The sequence below is a fragment of the Sprattus sprattus genome (assembly GCF_963457725.1).
Source record: "Sprattus sprattus genome assembly, chromosome: 9".
Lineage (NCBI taxonomy): Eukaryota > Metazoa > Chordata > Actinopteri > Clupeiformes > Clupeidae > Sprattus > Sprattus sprattus.
In genome coordinates, this window is record NC_137928.1 from 25,601,789 (window position 1) to 25,623,229 (window position 21,441).

Sequence of the window (21,441 nt, forward strand, 5' to 3'; positions counted from 1 at the left end):
GAGAAGCCATTTCTCTCCGTCTCCCTCTCTGTCGGAGCTCCTTATCCACTGTCAGTTTGCTCTCAGGGATTGCATGTAGGTCTTCCACCCACTCTGTCTCTCCCACTCTGTCTCATTCTTTGTCCCTGCTCGGCAAATAGTTCTGGTCAGCAGACCTTTCTGTCTGGGTACATTTCCTCTTGTTGCTCTAGTTTTCTGGTGCCCTTCCTGCTTCCTTCCTCTCACCCCCTACCACCACTCTTCACCCCCTGAGGCTCCCCCGGCTAATGAAGTCTGCCAGGTCAGTGTGTGATGACTTCTCTCCCCCAGGAGGGATGGATTAAAGCTCATGAGGTCATCAGGGAGGGACAGTCATTCAGAGAGTGCACGATGAGTGAAAGTTCACTCACACTGGCTGGCTGGCGCACGCACGCACGCTCACCTCACCTCCTCCAGCGTGGCTCAAGGAGGTAATCATGAATCACGGCCGGCCTCATTAGACCGTCTTCCCCGTGCCCGTTCACTTGCTTACCGTTGTGGGATGGCCCCAATGAGTCAGGTGGCCAGACAGAGTCGGGAGAAATATCCTCTGTGTCAGAAGTTTGTCCCCCCCGAACCCCTGAGCAACACCCTTCATCTACCAGCCCGACCAGCTCAAAGACATGGTAAAGACGTGGTTATGGGATGAGTGTTAAAAGAGTAAAAGTTGTATAAATCATCGTCTCACTGACTCAACTCGCTTCAATGTGTGGGACAGGGAAGAAAGGCATTCCTGAAGACTGGACATTTCCCAGAGCTGTCAGGTCCAAGGGTATTTCAGCTGAGGGCTGTTTATCTAACCGCAAAGTTCGCTCATATTTAAAAAAAAAAAGTCCCCTAACCCAGCACATAGTAAACAGCTTGTTTTTGCGCAGTATGAAATCTGCATGCTGGTGTGTTTCTGTTTAAGGTTTGCGTGCTGTTTTTCGACAAACAACCGGTGAGGGTAGAGTTTGTCAGATGACACGTCTTTGTGAGTAAGGTTATAGAGGCACCTGTGCCCTTTATCGGTCCCCTGCTCGCCCAGATCTGCCTTCCCACAAGCCCATATACCACAGTTGATGACAGGAAGCCAGATCACTGAGAGACAGGAAGGGAGGTGGGCTCAATCAACAGGGTGCAAGGCTAAGAGAAGGTGAAGGACCAAGGGGAAGAGCTGTTTGTATAGGTGACACATTGTGATATTGAAAAGAAAATGACTAGACAATACATCAGAGAAAGAAATGCTCATAATGACGTGATATATTGTATTGAAAGTCATGGAAGTCATTGATAAAGCTGCTGAATGCTGTTGGGTCATACTGTAAAATGTTTAGGGTTAGAGTGCCCCCTAAAGGATACTTGAGAATATTACAAGATTCCGTAAACTTTTAAAACAGAGCTTCATTTTGTGCATGAACATATGAAATACAGCGTTGGCCATGCACACAATAACGGAAAACCATCAGGTCATCTCGGTAGAAGGCAATGATAACAAAATAATAATAATACAATTAAAAATTACCCTACCCTAATGTTTTTATACATGTGTAACAAACGCTTTTTTTTAGCAAACGTGTGCGATTTACATTTAGTAGACATTTCAATTATGAAGAAGCAGGCCCTCTGTCCTCTTTACTGCAGCATGAGAGGTCTTCAGACGAAAAGATTTGCGACAATTGGTGTCTTCTCACCGTAGAGTTTGCGACCGTGCCCTCAACGGCAATGGCAAGCGTGACGGATAGCGGCAGTGAGAAGATGGCGGAGGAGGAACGGAATGCCAATGCTGATAAACTCAAGGAGAAGGCGAATAATTACTTTAAAGGTAATGCCAAGTAAACCCATGTTGTCGTAACCGAACTGCTACTTGATTCATATATTTGGACGCCCCTGCGTTCTGCGAAAAGTCGGTGCCACATGTCTTAAGGATTCTAGCACATGAAGCCGGTAGCTTAGCCAGCTAGCAGTAGCAAGCTAATGCCAGGCTGCACACTGCACACTGCAGAGGCGCTTAGCTATCTCAGCTCTGCTTAGCCAGATGGGTGAGGGACGCGCGCTACACAAATCCCATGCCACAGATCCAACACTGAACTTGCTAGCCTATCGGGCTAGGTGTTAAAGTATATAGCATCACAATTAATCTTCTTGGCGGAAACTGGTGTGGAGGGACTGGTAAAGATATGGGATATCATCTCAACCAACGTCAGCTAAGAGTTCGAGCTACCTCTCGAAAGCTCATTTGGAAAATGTTACCTGGCTAACACGCGTTTCAAGTTTAGACACGAGCCCCTAAGCCATCTTCTGAGTCGGCGCGAACAGCGAGATAGCTAGAGGCGATGTCAAGTTATGTATTGCCAAAAGCTGAAGATTGTCATTTGAAGTAACGTAGGCTGATGACTGCCCTATACAATACAAATGGACCCAACCCCGGATTCGGTAGCGTTGTCATGGATGGCTGTAAAATAAGTGTTATTATGATACAAACAACTTTCAGCCATATTAGCCTAAGAAATAGCTGAATTACACGTTAGCCATAGCCACTGGCTAATCACTACTACCCAGCAATGCCAACCTACTTAACCCACTAGCATTGAAGATTGTCATTGCTAAAAGCCAAGCCATCTTCCCTCGATGCTGTAGGCGGTGACTCGAGTTGTTAATGTTTATTTTTGTAGGCAGGCCTTTGCGTCGTTCTGTACAAAGTGTAGTCGCAGGATACGTTGCATTTTTAAACAGTGACGTTAATCGAAGAAATACAAGGACATGCTCTTGAATGTGACTACAGAACGTTGCTGTATGTGTGCTTTCACCAAGCAAGGCAAGTCGTTGGAAAGGCCCAATTACATAATAGGCAGAGGAGACACTGGATCTTCCTCGAGGAGTTTGTAATTCATTTCCAGATATCATTTCATTAATTGGTTTCATCTATATAGTATTTTCGACATGCTCTTGATGTTACATTGAGAGAAAATGTATCAGAATTTTAGTCTTAATTCTTGTGTTTTGCATACATAATAGGTCTTGTCGGTTAGCTGCGAAATGTGTTATTTTTTATAGCTGAATAAATAAGACTAAATATGACTGAACACATCAATGCTGGTGTTATTATTGACAAAATTCTATTAAAAACTGCTCAAAAAAGGGAGAAAAGGGCCCAACACGCCATCTACTGTTTAAAATCATCCTTAATCTTGCAAGGCTGATGCTGAAGCACAGTCAACTGATCTACATCATGATATTCATAGACACTCAGTCTTATAAAGTTTCAGGCCCTTGCCTGCTTCTTAGCATTTTTCCAAATGATGCAGTGGTTGGAGTTGCGCTCAGAGCTGGGGGTGAATTTGCACTTAAACTTTATTTTATGCATAAAAAATAGATGCAGTTTAGTATCGCAATTTCTTCCGGCACAATATTATCTCGATACAACGGCGGCAAGCATCACAGTACTTATCTATTCAAGATTGTGATTTGATTTTAGTTAAACATTGCTTGTGAAGTCTTCAAGATAAAGACCTTGTTCTTCACTTCCATGACAGCGCAATGTCATCAACCCCTCCTGCCCTGTGGAAGCATTCTCCCTCGCTGGTCAGGGCAACTGTTTGCCTGTGCTCATACCTTGGAGTCTCAGTGCGAGACATTGTGGCACTCGGTCCTCCCGAAAGCACAGAATAAGATGCATTACACATTTGCACTCGCTGTCATGTTCAGCGTTTGTTTGTCTTTGTGCTTGTGTGATTATCTGTTGTTTTAGGCCTGTTTATTTAAAGAGAACCTCTTCTCCCTTGCCCCTCATTGTTGTGTTATTATGTTATGTATTTGTATTGTAAATCCATGTAGGGCTGACCAGGGGAGTCAGAGTTTAGTGATAAGGGATGTTGCAGAGATGTTGGTTGCAGAGCTTGTTGCACTAAGGCAAGTAGATAAGATATCAGGTCTGATTAAGATAAAGGGTTGTAAATGCACTCCCCTCCAGGGATTATGATACACCAAGCCCTTGCTGTATGCTTACATAAAGCTTGTCTGAGGTACTCTGTCATTGGGAAGGACAGGTTGGCATGAATTAGCATAATGGTGGTCTTAGACTGTAGATTAGATATTTACTTTGTAATTATGAGGCTGTGATGCAGAATAACAGCACTGACAAACTAATGAAAGCTGATGAAGTTTATTACACAAATATTAAATTATGCATGGCAGTCTGTTGTTCAGAAATGCCAGCGCAAAGGACAGATAGATGGTGTAGTGGCTGCTGAAATCTTATAGCCTATGTGTTGGACTTAGTTTATTATGCAGTGACAGACATCTTATTGCGTATTGAATGCACAATTTAGACTGACACTGTGGGTGCTACCCTGCCTACAAGCATTTGTTCTGAGTCGGCATGCTGTCAGTGTGCACCCAGACCAGCACAAATACCTACAGCTACAGGTGCTTTGCATATGTAAGTCAAAGCACTTCAATGGCGAAAAAAATGTGGTCAGACGTGTTACTCCAGATCAACATCATTTTCGGGATGGCCTCACCTGCACTTTGTGTTTTCCAGAGAAAGACTATGAGAACGCAATCAAGTACTACTCGGAGGCGATTGAGCTGAACCCTGCCAATGCCGTCTTCTTCAGCAACCGCAGCTTGGCGTACCTGCGCACCGAGTGCTATGGCTACGCTCTGGCCGACGCCACGCGTGCCCTGGAGGTGGACAAGAACTACATCAAAGGGTACTACAGACGGGCCACCTCCAATATGGCACTGGGCAAGTTCAAGGCTGCCCTCAAGGACTACGAGACGGTGAGTGGAAGCTGCGCAGCGTATCCGAGAAGTGAGAGTTACGTAGTCAGTATGAGCGGTGAAGTAGTGAGATCTGGGAGAGACCCTTTGGAGGACGACTGTTGTTCTTATTGACCCATTGACAACAATGCTTTATTGCTGCTTCCACCCCTCACCTTACGAGCCTGTGGTATATACCATAGGGTTTACTTGCCTTGGATCATTTTTTCATATTTCATCTACTGTGTAAAGCTATAAAGTCTTCAAAGTGGTGTCCGGTACCGAGGTACTAGCCCAAAACCAGTACTGAGTCTAAGGAAAGAAGTGATGATGGAGAGGGACTAGGGCGAGAGGTGTTGATGAAGGGCATCCTAGAGGTGTAGAGTGGCTATGTGTCCTTGATCAGGGCCATGACCAGGGATTAGCACGCTAAGCTGCTGAGGAGGCCTGTGAGAACCACTAGGAGAGCTGAGAGGGCAGCATGTGAGGCTCCCCTAGTTTAGCCTCCGCTGCCCACTGGTGGCAGAGTATTAATATTCACACACATATGCTATAAAACAGAGGCTGCTCGTATCCACAAATATTCACACACATGAACACACTCACATAAACACATGCTGACTCATGCACACACACTCGTATAGATACCATTGTGTGATATGAGGAGTTAGTCATCCTCCTTTTGGTGGATGATCATAAATACATTTGCTCTGGTATGAAGGCTACACACACACACACACACACACACACACACTTGGATGCTCACACACACATATAAATGCATGAACACGGGCCACACCCACGTCCTTGCTCTGTGAGAGGGCCAGGTGCAGCTGGAGTGACAGGGCCATGTGTACTCATGCCCCCCTGAGGGGGACTGGTGGCCTTGATCAAGACTGGACTATGACTCAGGATTGCTTTTCATCTGCGTGCAACACTAGTTATGTACGGCTCGTGTGTGTGTGTGTGTGTGTGTGTGTGTGTGTCGGAGAGCCAGACAGAGCGAGAGATAGTTGGGACATGTTTTCATACAAGTATCGTTTGATGTGTAATACTTCTCTGTGAGTTGGCGTTAGTAATTCTGTGGCTTTGTGTGTTTGTGTATGACAGAGAAGGAACTCTGATTTGAAAACAAGTTATAATATGTGCCTTCGCATTCCAGGGCAAGGAAACATCTCCATCTAGTCGCTGTTCAAGTTGGGCACTTTAGACATACGCACATAATGGTTAAAGTCAGTCATGTGCTTTCCTCTATATCCCTCCGGGAGACAGTAGGACATGAGCTTCTTGAAATAGTTGTTTGGCTCACTTTTAGTGCCTAAGGCCTTAATAATTGTGTGGTAATTTAGTTCTACTAATAGAGAGAACTAAAACATTTGTGGGGATGTGGTTGGATGAATGGAAGGAGGTGTAAAACGACTAGCATAAACAAACACGTCACATAGATTCCCAGCTGTTGAGGTGTCTGAAAATGAATGAGTTGTAGAGAAAGAAACGTCAGATTGGTCTTTCATTCCCACCTCACTTCTTAATCAGCAAAGATAAGAAAATAAGAGGTTGCCGCTTTGTTTGTTTCCCTGTCACAGGTCGTAAGGGTGAGGCCCAACGACAAGGATGCCAAGATGAAGTACCAGGAGTGCAACAAGATTGTGAAACAGAAGGCCTTTGAGAGGGCTATTGCCGGTGACGAGCTCAAGAGATCGGTGGTCGACTCCCTAGACATTGAAAACATGAGTGAGTCATCTCCGGCCTCAGGCAATCTAGTGGGGGAGTCAGGGGGCTGTTTGTTTGTTTGTGTGTGTGTGTGTGTGTGTGTGTGTGTGTGTGTGTGTTTGCATGTGGTTTCTCTCTCAGTTGGAAATCGAGTGTGAATGACGCACATTCAAACTAACATCTGTGAGTATGGTAGGGCCGTGAAGAAATTCTTAAGGTCCTGTTGACTAGTTTGTGAGGTTTCTTTGTCTACTTAGCAAAGAGCCTGAGCAAAAACACATTTTTATTATAGTCTGCTGTGGATTTTAACCCAGGGCAAAGACTGTGGTGTGCCTAATGACTTTTTCTAAATGGAGAGGGAAACTGTTGTGTCCCATGTTCATTTGTCTTAACTGTGTCATCAACTGTCCTCCTGTCCTGTTTGTCTCCCAGCGATTGAGGACGAGTACACAGGCCCCAAACTAGAGGAGGGGAATGTCACGTTGAAGTTCATGAAGGACCTGATGGCCTGGTTTAAGGACCAAAAGAAGTTGCACAGAAAGTGTGCCTACCAGGTACACAAGTTAATCCTACAGTTTGCATATTTAACTTGACTTACATATATACTGTATGTTGTAAATCTAATAAAATGTCCCTGTTGCAGATGCTGATCCAAACTAAAGAGCTTTTATCCAAGCTTCCTAGTCTTGTTGAGAACACACTTAAAGAGGTAGGAACACCCATATAGATGTGGAGCCATTTACCGACCCTGGCGGTTGCAAGTGTTCAAACCTTTACAAGTTTGTTGTTGTCTAGTTGCATATTTTTCATCATGGTGTCATTGTATCCTTTACTCAGGTACAGCAAGCTCATTCTCCCTCTCTCTATTTCCCTCCCTCCAACAGACAGAGAAAATGACCATTTGCGGTGACACACATGGTCAGTACTATGACCTCCTCAACATTTTTGAGCTGAACGGTTTACCATCTGAGACCAACATCTACGTATCCTTTCCTCACGCAGAAACACTACACATCTCTCAGCTGCACATGTTCTCCACAGCACAGCACAGCACATGGCTGTTACTAGCTGCAATAGACCCCCCTTGGAGTTAATTAGATGTCGTTGATTTCTTAGTTTATTGTTTGTTTTGATGTGCATAGTATTTCCTTTGTCATCTCGCTCTTCCCAGGAATATCATTCCATTTCCATTTGGGCATATCCAGTATATTGTAGACTGTAAAAAATAACTTTAGAGGACAGCGTAAAAAGCGTATTGGCTTGAATGGCTTGCATGTCACTTGCATTGAATGCTGCAGGAATGCTCCTTGACCCTGGTGCCACAGCTGTTTAATGGGGACTTTGTTGACCGCGGCTCCTTCTCCGTGGAGGTCATCGTCACACTCTTCGGCTTCAAGCTGCTCTATCCCGACCACTTCTTCCTGCTGCGGGGTGAGTCACGCTGCTGTCTTGGCCAGAGGCCTTCGGTGTCTATTCCTGATGCCTAGCTGACAGTCACTACTAGATGGGCTTTCATTAGAGGCGCGTACTGTAGTTTAGACTGTAGTATGCAATGGAGACTCTGGGCTGTAGTATGCGATGCAGACTCTGGGCTGTAGTATGCAATGCAGACTCTGGGCTGTAGTATGCAATGCAGACTCTGGGCTGTAGTATGCAATGGAGACTCTGGGCTGTAGTATGCGGTGCAGACTATATCCAGGCCTTAGTATGTTGTACAGAATCCAGGCTGTAGTATATTTGACCTAATCACAATCTGCAACCTCACCACTACACCGCGTTCCATATTATTATGCAAATTGGATTTAAGGGTCATAAACATAATTTTTTTTAAGTTTTTCAATTAAAGTCATGGGTGGTATTTTGTCTCAGGGCTAATTGAATGATTGAAATCAATCTCAGACACCTGAGATAATTAGTTTGCCAGGTGAGCCCAATCAAAGGAAAACTACTTAAGAAGGATGTTCCACATTATTAAGCAAGCTACATGTTTCAGGCAAAATGGGGAAGAAAAAGGATCTCTCTGCTGCTAAAAAGCGGCAAATAGTGCAATACCTTGGTCAAGGTATCACAACATTGGATATTTCCAAAATAATTGCGATTGATCATCGGACGGGGACGAAATTTGTCACTGAATCACAGCACAAGTGGGTTCGTTCAGACAAAGGCAAGATAAGGAATATTTCTGCCAAACAAATGCGTAGGGTCAAGAGAGCAGCCACTAAAATGCCATTGAATAGCATCAAACAGATTTTTGAAGCCGCTGGTGCCTCTGGAGTCTCGCGAACTTCAGGATGTAGGACGCTCATGAGGTTTGTAAGTGTCCTTAAACCGTATTCGGCCACCCCTAAACCCAGCTCACAAGCAAAAAAGGTTGCAGTGGGCTCAGGACTACATAAAGACTAACTTTCAAACTGTTTTGTTTACGGATGAGTGCCGTGCAACACTTGATGGTCCTGATGGATGGAATGGTGGATGGTTGGTGAATGGCCACCATGTCCAAACAAGGCTACGACGTCAACAAGGAGGTGGCTGTAACAAGTTGGCTCTTGGGCTTGTTACAAGAACTTAAAATACAAAGAGTTGTCTCAAAGAATACGGTTTAATGCACACTGTTTTCCAAAGATTTCAATGACAATTCGCTATAGCAGGTTGCTCTCCTTCTCTTCCTCCGCGAATCCAGGAAACTGCCAACTTTTAAACCGCGGGACACGCCCCCCCAGCTGGTTGATCACCCGCTATAGCAGCCAATGCCCCAGAGGTATTCTTTGCATAAAAGAAGAGAAACCCATGGTGTGGCCCCCATCTTACCCTGACCTTAACCCTATTGAGAACCTTTGGAGCATCATCAAGCAAAAGATCTATGTGGGTGTAAGGCAGTTCACATCCAATCAGGTGCTCTGGGAGGCTATTATGGCATCCTGATAAGACATTTAAGCAGAAACAATGAAAGAACTCATGAGTTCAATGGATGCCAGAATTGTAAAGTTGATATCAAAGAAGGGGTCCTATGTTAACATGTAACTTGACCTGTTAAGATGTTTTTGATTAAAACTTTTTTTTTATTTCAGTAAATGTGGCCTCTTAATGCTGCAAATTCAACAAATTACAGTTTTTAGATCTTTACAACCTATAAAATATCTTGAAACTCTGAGACTTTGAAACTCTGCATAATAATTTGGAACACTGCATTTTGAGTTTTTTATTTTTGAAAAAAATACTGTTATCATTGGGAGGTTTGTTCAATAAAATTTGAATTATACTCTAACAGTTGATGACTTGAAAATTATACTGACTGAATGTGCATTACTATTTAGGAAAATCTGAGCAAAGTGTAATTTGCATAATAATGTGGAACGCGGTGTAGATGCTGCTGAATCCTACACTGCATCTTTAACTGAATTGAAAAGTAGACCAATATAGCTCATTTTTAAGCTTAACAGGTGTTTTAGCAAGCCACTAGGTTGTCTTTAATTCACATTGATTTTAGGGCTCAGAAGTAAACCCTGGGGAGAGTATGCTGGCTTATATGCTGGCTACAGTCCTCTTCAAAACATGGGGTATCTGCTTACTGTTGTACAATGTTACCACATTCAGGAAATTACCATCCATTGAATTAAGCTGGAAGTGTGGGCTGGATGCTTGGTGGATACCAAAATAGGCTTAATTACTTCATTAACTTGAGTGCAGACAAGTCTTTTTTTTTTCACCCAGCGGCTCCAATTCAGTATGCAGGAACAAACTTGATATTGACATGTCAAGGCCAGATAACTTGTAGAGAGAAGACTGAAGGCATGTTTTCCCTGTTGTATAGACACTACCATGCAGAAGGACAGTTTGGGGAGTGGCACTTGTTTATGTTCAAGCAAACCTTGAGTGAAAAGCACCTTGACAAGATGACTGAATTTGCTGTGGAATATGCAAAAAAAAGTGCTTAAAATTGTGTTAATTTTGACTTTCATTTGCCTATGATAGTTTTTTGCTTTATAAACAAGTTTAAACTCTGATCATTGGTGTCAGTAACGTGTGTAAAGACTTCCGGCTATTACGATTATAGGCAATACATTTAAGCAATAAGGTTCGAGAGGCAGTACGGTATCGTCAATAATGTACTTGTTCGAAGGGAGTTGTTAGGCCCGACGCGCAGCGGAGGGCCGGCAAACCCTCGAACAAGTACATTATTGACGATACCGTACTGACTCGAGTACCTTATTGCTTTTATAACACGGTTGCCAGCGACTTTATAAATATTAAGTACAATTAAAGTAAACAGTAAGCTGCCTTTCAGCACAAAAAAAGTTGTAGACACCAAACGTTGTGTATCGCATTTCAGTAGCCAAGAGTAAATAGTCCCCCTTTGTGTGGCTGTTGCTATGCAACAGACAAATAGCATTGGAAACTTCACGTCTGTTAGACCTAGCACAAAAGCTACGTGTGTTTCAATGGGTTTTTGGTCTAAGCGCTAAAAGTCACCTACAAATAATATTCGAGACTTTCAGTAAAGACTTTCAATACTCTGCAACATTTGCATAGGACAGAAACAACTAACCGAGTCAATTTAGAGATATAAAAAGTCGTGTAGATAGCTTAATTCACATGAAACATTCCCCACTACATTAGCCACAACACGCCGCCATCTTGGATAGATATTTCCTTTTGAGTGCGCAATGATATGGAACGCTCAGGTAGATGAAAACAGGTCGTACAGTTACTATACCGTTGAATATAGCACACCCCGGAACTAACTCTCAGAATGGTGGATTCCATCTACCCGTGTTATAATTCCATCTACCCGTGTTATAAAACTCATTATATCACATAACAACACTCTAACATTAGTACAAAATATTCATCTAGTTACTAGATGAATATTTTGACTAATGTTAGAGTGATGTTATGTGATATAAATGTTTTTCATTATGATGATCTTGGTTATGATGATCTTGGCTAATGTTCACTCTTGTTCAAAATAAAAAAGGACCATACTTTGGGCAGCTTTGACTGTTCATCCTTTTTTATTTTGAGCGAGAGTGAACATCAGAGAGAAAATTAACCAAGATCATCATAATGAAATACATACAACTGATGAGGGAAGAGGAGGCTATATTGGGGAGGAAAATGTATGGTTTCTCTTGCGGCAAAGTACGCTTATAGATCAAACTCTTTTGATATAGCCTAAAATCATAATATCCCTGGGATCTTTTTAAATAAGCTTAATCTTTTCAGTAAGAAAACATACACAAACACACTCGAAAGATAGACACATGTACAGACACATTGCCCCCACTAGTGCTCTGAATTTGAGGGTTCCTTTTTGCCCTGACATTTTCTGTTACTAAGAGATGAGTTCGCTATCGCCAACATGACATTCCAGGGAGCTGCAGTGCATGCCATGTGGTGTGTCACGATAACGCATGCCTGGACCGTGATTGGATGCTGTTGCAGATTTTATACTTGGGGCATGCTTGCAGAAACATTAGTGAAAGTTATTGTGAATAATGGAAGTATTTTTTATCAGATCATTTAGATTTTTTCTTTGTGGAAATATTGCAGGAATTAAAGAAATTTGCAAGTGTTGCAAAAAATTCTGGAATATGCAGTTATATATTCCTGGAGGGATTCATGAATCGTAAGTGACTGTTAACTGTGCATCAAGGTTTGCTGACTAGAGTCTCGGCTGTTTAGGACATCGTAATCTTCTGCCTCAAGTGTTGCAAACTACTGGACTGTTCTTGTGTGTGCCTTATGCTCACAGATGTGTATGTTGCCCAGGTAACCACGAGACGGACAATATGAACCAAATGTACGGCTTCGAGGGCGAAGTGAAGGCCAAGTATACAGCGCAGATGTTCCAGCTTTTCAGTGAGGTCTTCCAGTGGCTGCCACTCGCACAGTGCATCAACGGCAAAGTGCTGGTGAGCTTTCCACCAGACAATATATCTCTCGCTCGCTCTCTCTCTCTCCCGGTTGCATGGCAATTTTTTTCTTTGTGTTTTATTTTTTTGGTAACCTTCACTCTATCCTAAAAGCATCTTTCTCTGCCTTCCCCCCCTCTCTTTTCACACAGAGACATTATTTTTAAGAATCTAAATATGAATACCTTGTATCGCTAACTTTCAGACTAATAGTGTCTTGTTACTTCCTGAAGTGAAATGAGGACTGAGTATAGTATTGCATAATCATGAATCAGTTGAGCATAGGGAGTGTCTCCTTCCCTGATGTAGAATTGTGCAACTTGATATCACTGCTTTGTGGATCTTTTCATCACTTGACAGTGAGGAATGTTTTGCTTTTGGCTAGTGTTTGTCTCTCTCTACCTCTAAAAACCCACAAGGATAGAGTGATATGACCTAGTGAGTCACCATGAGACATGTTGGTGTAAAAAAGTGTGTGTGTGTGTTTTCCCAGGTAATGCATGGAGGCCTGTTCAGTGAGGACGGAGTCACCCTGGACGACCTCCGGAAAATTGAGAGGAACAGACAGCCACCAGACTCTGGTGGGTTTACGGATGAGTTCCCAAATCCTTCCACACGCCTCAGCAAGTCTCTGGCTCTTACATGCCAGCCTGCTTGCAACATTTGTGTAGACTTGACAAACATAAGTCACCGCAAAATCATCCGCCCCGTGCTGCTGGTGTTGGATTTATTCTTACATTATTTCTACTCCACACCTCGGCTGCCTTTGTTACGTCAACAGCTTTTGTAATGGTTGGCAAAGCTGTCTCATTAGCAGTAGCATCAATCACATGTGAAGGATGTTTTGCAATGCAGTATTGACACTGGTGGAAGTGTTTGTGAATTTGGCTAGTCTTCATCCTTGGTCTTTTCTCTCCTCTCCTCCTTTCCACTACTCCTCCTCTTTTCTCTCCTCTCCTCCTGTGTTTCTCCTCCTCTGCTCACCTCCCTTCCTTTTCCTTCCTTCGCCTTGCGGTCACCTCCTTTCCTCTAATCCAATTCTTCCTCTGTTTTTCTCCTCTTTCTCCCCCCTCCCTCTTCTACAGGTCCTATGTGTGATCTCCTGTGGTCCGACCCTCAGCCTCAGGTTAGTGTCTGCTCCTTCTCACCTCTCCTGCTAACCTGTCACATAGGCTTGTATGTGTGTGTGCGTGCGCGCATGCATGTGTATATGTGTGTTTTTGTTTCTGTGTGTTACAGAATGAGGGCACGGTAGATGTGCTTGTGTGTGTTCTTACTTGTTTCGTTTGTGTGTAAGCGGCTACTCTCTGTGTGTGTTTGTGTGTAAGGGAGCAGAATTTCTTCAGTTTATTTCACTCATTCCTGCTTTAACTTGTACAACATTGCGGCCAAAATAACTGACCACATTACTTTAATACTGAAGTCCTTACCCTGGCTTCCAGTAAGTCACAGAACTGACTGTAAAGCACTGCTGCTTGTATATACATCACTGAATGGGACAGGACCAAATGAGCTTTAATATATTCAGTGGTACACACTTTCTAGAGCCCTTAGATCAGCGTTTCTCAAACTATGGGCCCGGTCCGCGACGAGGAAGCTAGTGGTCCACACCCTGCCGCTGCGCCAGTCAAATTATGCTCGGTTGTTCTGTCACTCGTCAGACCCCCTCCCCCATTGACTGAGTTTCTAGCTTCGAAAATAGTAATGTTGTATTCAAGATTCTAGAATGTTAAGTTTTCCTGCCAGCGAAAACGTTCTCTCAGTCATTTCAGAACTCACTCACACTCAGTCTTACCTACTTGAGCTGCTAGTCATGGAAATATCCAAGCAAGTTAAGCTAGATTCCTTTTTTAGGAAACCATCATCTACCGATCAGGTAAACAATGAACCAGAGGCAAAAAAACATCGCCCATTTACCAGAAATTACGACTCCACATACATTAAATTAGGTTTTATTTCCAATGATAGCTTCCCCCCAAAGCCAATCTGTGTGATTTGCCAAACTGTGCTAAGCAACGAGGCTATGAAGCCTTCGAAATTGCGCCGGCATTTAGAGACTAAACATGCGCATCTAAAAGATAAATCAGAGGATTTCTTTAAAAGGAAAAGGGATGAATTGGTTAAGCAAACAACAGTACTTAAAAACAATTTGACAGAAAACGAAAAACTCGCTAAAGCGTCATACTTAATTTCTCACCACATATCAAAATGCCAGGCTCCATTCACGATGGGGGAGAAACTTGTTATGCCCTCGCTAGTGAGTGCTTGCTCTGAGGTGTTAGGTCCAGTTGCTGCTGCAAATGTGAGGGAAATCCCTCTGTCTAATGACACAGTCTGTCGTAGAATTGCGGACATGGCAGCCGACATTGAAACGCAAATCTTAGATGGGTCAAAAACGTCAAACTGGTTTGCCATTCAATTAGACGAGAGCACTGACATTTCCAATGCAGCTATGCTTCTGGTGTACATCAGATATGCTTTTGAGGGTCATTTCTACGAGGATTTGTTGTGTTGCAAAGAGCTGCCTCTAACCACAACTGCTGGGGAAATATTTTGTGTGCTGGACGAGTACATAACAGGGCATGGGTTGCTGTGGGAGCGTTGTGTTGGGGTCTGCACGGATGGGGCAGCAGTGATGACCGGTAGGCATACAGGGGTTGTAGCTAGGGTAAAAGCCATATCTCCGTCAGTTCAGGCAACACACTGCGTAATCCATCGAGAGGTACTTGCCTCCAAACGTTTGTCCACCGAACTGCATGAAGTTCTCAACCAAGTAGTCCGTATAGTGAACTTCATAAAGGCCAACCCAACGAACTCCCGTTTATTTGCTGCCTTGTGTGGCGAGATGGGTGCTGAGCATGTTCACCTGCTCTTACACTCCGACGTTCGTTGGCTGTCACGGGGTAAGGTGGTGAGCAGAGTCTATGAGTTGAGACACGAAATCGAGGCGTTCTTGACTCGTAAACAGTCCAGTCTTGCCGCACATCTGCAGGATCAGGCCTGGGCTATAAAGCTTGCTTATCTGTCTGACATACTGGACCATTTCAATCAACTAAACCTGTCGATCCAGGGGAGAGCGTGTGACATTTTTTAGGCAAACAACAAAATTATGGCCTTTAAAAAGAAGCTCTCTGTCTGGGCCGGCAGAGTTGGTAGGGGTGTGTACGATATGTTCCAGTGTGTGTCTTCTCTTGCTGATGAGGGTGTGCATCTGGGACCAGTGTCTGATGTTATAGTTCAACACCTTAGCGAAACACTGCGTCATTTCGAATTGTACTTCCCCTCAAAATCCCATCTCTCAGGAATGAATTGGGTACGAGATCCGTTTGCCAATCCAGAGATGAGTGATCTGCCACCTGTGACGCAGGATAAACTTTTGAAGCTCTCGTGCGATGCAGGCCTACACTCGCGATTCGGGCGACTTTCACTCTCGGAGGTCTGGCTGTCATGCTTTGAGGAATATCCCCATCTTAGTGAGATGGCAGTGAAAACAATGATGCCTTTCCATTCTACCTATCTGTGCGAGACAGCCTTTTCTCACCTCACAGCAACAAAGACAAAATACAGAAACAGGCTTGTCTCAAAAAACACGCTTAGAGTGGCCTTGTCATCGTGTCTTCCTCGTTTAGATCGGTTAGTTGCGAGAAAGCAGGCGCACCCGTCGCATTAGGTTGGCGTCATTAATCTTTGTCATCGCGTTATTTTCTGCAACCCAAATTGTTAATAGGTTATTGGGGTAGGCTATTGTTTTTGTTCACAGTGGTTCATGTTCAGCCAAAATAAAATAATAAAGAAATCTCATGATAAAAAAGTGGTTCATGTTCAGCCAAAATAAAATTATAAAGAAATCTAATGATTAAAAAAAAACAAAAAAAAAATACATAAAAAAAACCGTTCCTACCACAGTCAAACATCAAGCAAGTACTTGCTAGTCAGGCAGAGAGTAGTCCAGGGCTGCTTCCAGAAACCTGCATAGTTCAGTAATTCGCCTATAGACCTTGGTACGGCAGTGGCGCCAAGCTCATTCTCCATATTAAACGGCAAGTGGAGCGGCACATTTTTTAAAGCTGTTTTTGTAAGGTAAAATCGCTAACCCTAACCCTAACCCTTGGTGTAAAAAAGTTATATAATGTATGATGGGGGGGGGCATTGGGCCTTGTAACCCCAACGTCTGACATGACTGGGCCCCAGGACAAAAAAGTTTGAGAAAGGCTGCCTTAGATCACTGCTAGAACTAAACCTGGTGAAGCAGCTTTTAGGTGACATCAAAGGTGCTCCAACTGTTGCCAGTTTGAACTGTTTGTTAGCACTCTACTTTTTTTATTATGACCGACGCGCGACAGCGGCCAATAGTGCCAATAGTTACAAATGAAAAAGCAAAAATGGAGTGTTGTAAAACATTTTAATTGTAAGTTGACAAGGTCAGAACTGCACGAAATCGGAGGTGTGGGATCATTATGACACCTTCTGACTGCACATTAAGTTTGGTGGAATTCCGTTCACGGGGGGGCATGCAATAAATTGATTTATATGATTATACACCAACTGGCCTGAAAGTGGCGCAACACAGTTTTCTTCCAATATCCCGAGAACCGTAGGTCCTTGGAGGGCCAAATTGTTCTTGTATGTTTGTGTCAAGGGGCCATGTCAACCCATACCATAACCAGTTATTACATGTATAGCGCCACCTAGTTAAATATTAAAAAGCAAAAATGAGGTGTTTTAATCGAATATATGTCAAAGTGCTCAAAAAATTACCAAATTTGCCAGGGACATCAAGCCTGTAACCGTCCATTTTCGATAGAGTTTTTGTCCATGGATGGAGCAAAATGGCTTTGTAGCGCCCCCTAGAACATTGCAAAAACCCTTGCGCATTGGGGTTATTTTGGCGTAGCTTGACGGAATTCGGTACACGTCTTCATCATGCTTGGACGCACCAAGTCCGGCTACTCTTCAGCCATGGGCGACTAAAAGTTATATTGGACTTTCTCATTAGTCGGAAGGTGTGGGCGTGGCAGACCCTCAAACTTTGCCAACTTGTTAGTGCTTGCCACAAAACACAAAGTGTCTTATAACTGTTGCGTACATTGTTTGATCCAGAGACAATGTCTTAGGGTGGTCGCTGGATCCGGCCCGAACGCGTACATATGCCTGACTGATATCACCTATAGCTCCACCTGTTGGTGGTTGGAAACTTCACTTTGTTTCCACACCTCGCATGTGATTGAACTCCTCCTACAGATTTAATGGTAATGCCTTCAAACGTGGTCAGGTTACTCTTCAGCAATGGGGAATTAAAAGTTATGAGAGTCTTTTACAAAGTTTGAAGGGTGTGGGCCTGGCAGACCCTCAAACTATGCACTCTTCACAAGTCCAGTCACTTATAACTTATGCATATATTGTCGAAAGTGCACGAAATTGAAAGTGGTGGATCATTATGAGACCCTCTGAATGCATGCCAAGTTTCGTGCAATTTTGTCCATGGGGGGCCATACAATCATTTTTTTTATGTGACTGTACACCAACTGGCCTGTAGGTGGGCTGACACAGTTTTCTACGAATATCCCGAGAACTGTAGGGCTTAGGAGGGCCACATGTTTTTTGTATGTTTGTCTAAAGGGGCCATGTCAGCCCATCCCATAACCACTCATTTTATGTATAGCGCCACCTACTTAAAAATGAAAAAGCAAACATGAGGTGATGTAATTGCAGGTATCTCTGGCTGACATGGTCAAAACTGCACAATAATGCATGGTCAAAGCTGCAACAGATACACACACATACACAGTAGACATTCGTATGCACACATACACACACAGTAGACATATGTACGCATGCACAAATAATTCCTTTAATACATAAAAATGAAACACAAACCAATTTACACACACAAAACACATAAAAACACACAAACACACTGACAACCATGACTCATTCTGTGCCAAAACCTACTGAACAGTTTGGCGGTAATATTTTGTAACGCTTTGCGTTACGTCTAGTTTATTTTATTTTTTCCCTGTTTTTGTAGCTGCCTTTTTAATCTTTTATTTTTCTACATTATTGTATCTGCCCATTTGTAAGGCACTCAGAATGACCAATATGAATAATTTGTGTTAAATAAACCTGCCTCCTCTTCCTCCTCTGGTAGAACGGCCGCTCCATCAGTAAGAGGGGCGTGAGCTGCCAGTTCGGACCGGATGTGACGCAGCGCTTCCTGGAGCAGAACAAGCTGGACTACATTGTGCGCAGCCACGAGGTCAAGGGCGAAGGCTACGAGATCACCCACTCAGGGAAGTGCATCACCGTGTTCTCAGCGCCCAACTACTGGTACGCCACAGCTGCCATCTAGACCTCTGTCCTGCCTGCTTTCATTCTGTCTTACTTTTTTTCTTTCTGTTTTTCTTTCTCGCATTCTGTCTATTTGTGTTCTATCTTTGTTTGTCTTTTCAACCTTCTGAATCCAACTTCGGTTCAGTCTCTTGCAGTATTTCTCTTTTTTGCCTCTCCCATTGTATTTGTTGCAAAGAGACTCATCTCCTGTTGCCTGCACTAACTAGTCCCTTTGCTGCCCTCTAGTGACCAGATGGCAAATAAAGGAGCCTATATCCACCTCAAGGGAAATGACCTCAAGCCAGAGTTTCATCAGTTCAATGCTGTGGTAAGTGGCCTTGCATCAGTACCAGACTGCAACACCTCACTGATCTCCTCCTCCAGATAAATAAGTATAGTGGCTTTTGTATGTATGTAAATTGTATGTGCTGGTTGTAATTCCGGAGATCCCATGGCTTACAATGTTTGTCTATTCTCCCCCTCTCCCTCCTCCTCCAGCCTCATCCGAATGTCAAGCCCATGGCCTACGCCAACTCCTTGATGCAGATGGGAATGATGTAGAGGCCGTCGTGTTGGGTCGTGTCTGTCTCCGTGTGCTGATCCACAGCTGGTCAGCAGCTGGTCACCTGCTCTCCTCCGTTCACTGTAGACTCCCCCAACGCAGCCCACCCCACCCCCAGACAGTCCCTGCAGCCAGTAGTCAAACACACACTCATTCCAGGTTTGGTATTAGTGGGGTCTCTAGGATACACACACACACACACACACACACACACACACACACACACACACACCCATACGTGCACACACAAAAGACAAAACAACATAGACAAAGGGTGCGCATACACATACCGGACTCCGTTTACATATTGTTGTGTTCCAGGAAGTGGGGTGCCAGTTCTGGGTAGCCAAGGGGTTGACCCAGTGCTTATCAAGATGTGTTGGCAAAATAGGAACCTACCCTTATTTGTCAATATAGCCCCTGTGGTCCAGAGAATGGAGGGGGGTGTAGAAGTCTGCCTGTCTTTCTTGTCTCTGATCTGCCCTCCCTTCTTTTCTGCCTTTCTTTGGAGCTGCTAGGCTTTGAATGGTTCCATGGCTTGATTTTTCTCAGCTGTAAGGTCGCACAGCTAGAGCTGGATTGTACCAAAGATCCGAATTTGGATTGATGGGGAAGTAAATATCAGACCCCTTCCCCTAAACGACCACCCAACCCCCCCCCGATCGCCAGCCTTCTCGTTTCCCTCATCCCTACATCCACCCACCTGTGTCTAATCCGGTTCCGAGCTCGCCTGAAGCCACTGCCAGCCCAGCAGAGAGATGGAGTAATGTGTGTCTGTGATTCCGTAGTTTTCAGAGCCATAATTTGCTGCCAGCATTTTTCAATTGACTGCAATTCAAATAAACCTGTGCTTTCAATGTTGCGAGACCAGCAAGTTATCTCAGGAGAAAGTTAGACACACACACACACACACACACACACACACACACACACAAATGTCATCCGCAAAGCTGGTTTCAACTCGGCTCAGTCCCCCTCTCTTTTTGTTATCCGGGCTTTCTGTCACATTGAGATATCCATTTTATTCTCCAGTTTTTGTGGAGAGAGTGAGAGTAGGCCAAAACATCCAAATTGTGCGGAGGTCAAAGGAACTGACCTGTCTTGTAGTAGCACTTAACAGTTCTTTGCACTATCACCTCTCCCCCTGAACCAGCTCGTGGCAACAACACAGTATTACCACTCAGTGCATCTCCGTTCTGTTGGCAGCTATCACACACATCTCTCTCCCTCCCTTCTTTATTCCTTGCCGTCTGCCCTCTTCCTCTTTCCTCTGCAATTTTAGTATGCACCGATGACGCTCCTGTTCCCTCAGTGTATGTGTGTGTGTTCAACAGTGTCCTCGGCAGTGTATGTACCCATTAAAGACAAATGAGCAGACGTCCACAGAGACCCCCCCCCCTCGCTGCCTCTATCTATCTTTCCCTCTCTGTCTCTCCCTCTCGCTTTCTATTCTCTCTCTCTCTCTGTCTCTTCAAAAGCGCACAGCAGTCGATCCCCATGCTCCCCTTTTTAGATAATATATACACAAATGTGTATGTATATATACTGTAACATTAAATGAGATCCTGTGTACATGTTTGGAAAAAAAACGTTATTAAAAAACACCAGTCCATTGATTTAAAAATGTGTGGGTTTAATTATTTCTGCTTCATATTACTTGTTTGTGGGGAAAAAAACACCTGAGAGGGAAACAAGTTGTGCAATCAACTTCTACATGCATGTACAGTAACTGAATTGAAGTGGCAGTCACTTTCTTGTCAGGGACAGAATGTGATGCTCAAAAACATAGTAAACATACCGGAGTTCCAACAAAAGCAGTCACGTATTCTGTGGTCATATCTGCTGGTAGTAGAGTTTGGATGTAGACCAACACTCACAGGCCTTTCCTCACAGTTGATGAGTTATGCATGTATGCACATATGGGTCTGATTTTTTTAACTTAAAAATGGTAAATGGTATATAGTAATACAGACTACATACTTTTTTTCATAGTCAGTGGGTGAATGAATTATTTTTTTCAGTCACTGAGATTTCAATAATCTTTCAGCAGTATTGAAATTCTTAAAAACGACGCGCTTAATCATGACCCCTGGTGGTAAAGTTACAGAATGCCATGTTCAAGATCGTGAGGCGGTGTACTTAAACAATGCAAGGTAAAGGAGC

The 21,441-nt window shown here is 43.7% G+C and overlaps 1 protein-coding gene across 1 annotated transcript; it reads left to right on the forward strand.

Moving 5' to 3' along the window:
* The first annotated feature begins 1,701 nt into the window (after positions 1–1,701).
* Positions 1,702–20,883, forward strand: ppp5c (protein phosphatase 5, catalytic subunit). Its single transcript, XM_080844626.1, has 13 exons — positions 1,702–1,822; positions 4,541–4,782; positions 6,348–6,495; positions 6,907–7,028; positions 7,118–7,183; positions 7,359–7,457; positions 7,800–7,905; positions 12,244–12,386; positions 12,880–12,967; positions 13,472–13,512; positions 18,535–18,713; positions 18,963–19,044; positions 19,215–20,883. Exons 1-13 carry the CDS (start codon positions 1,723–1,725, stop codon positions 19,275–19,277), a joined length of 1,479 nt encoding a protein of 492 aa, XP_080700752.1. The 5' UTR covers positions 1,702–1,722; the 3' UTR covers positions 19,278–20,883.
* Positions 20,884–21,441: the final 558 nt, after the last annotated feature.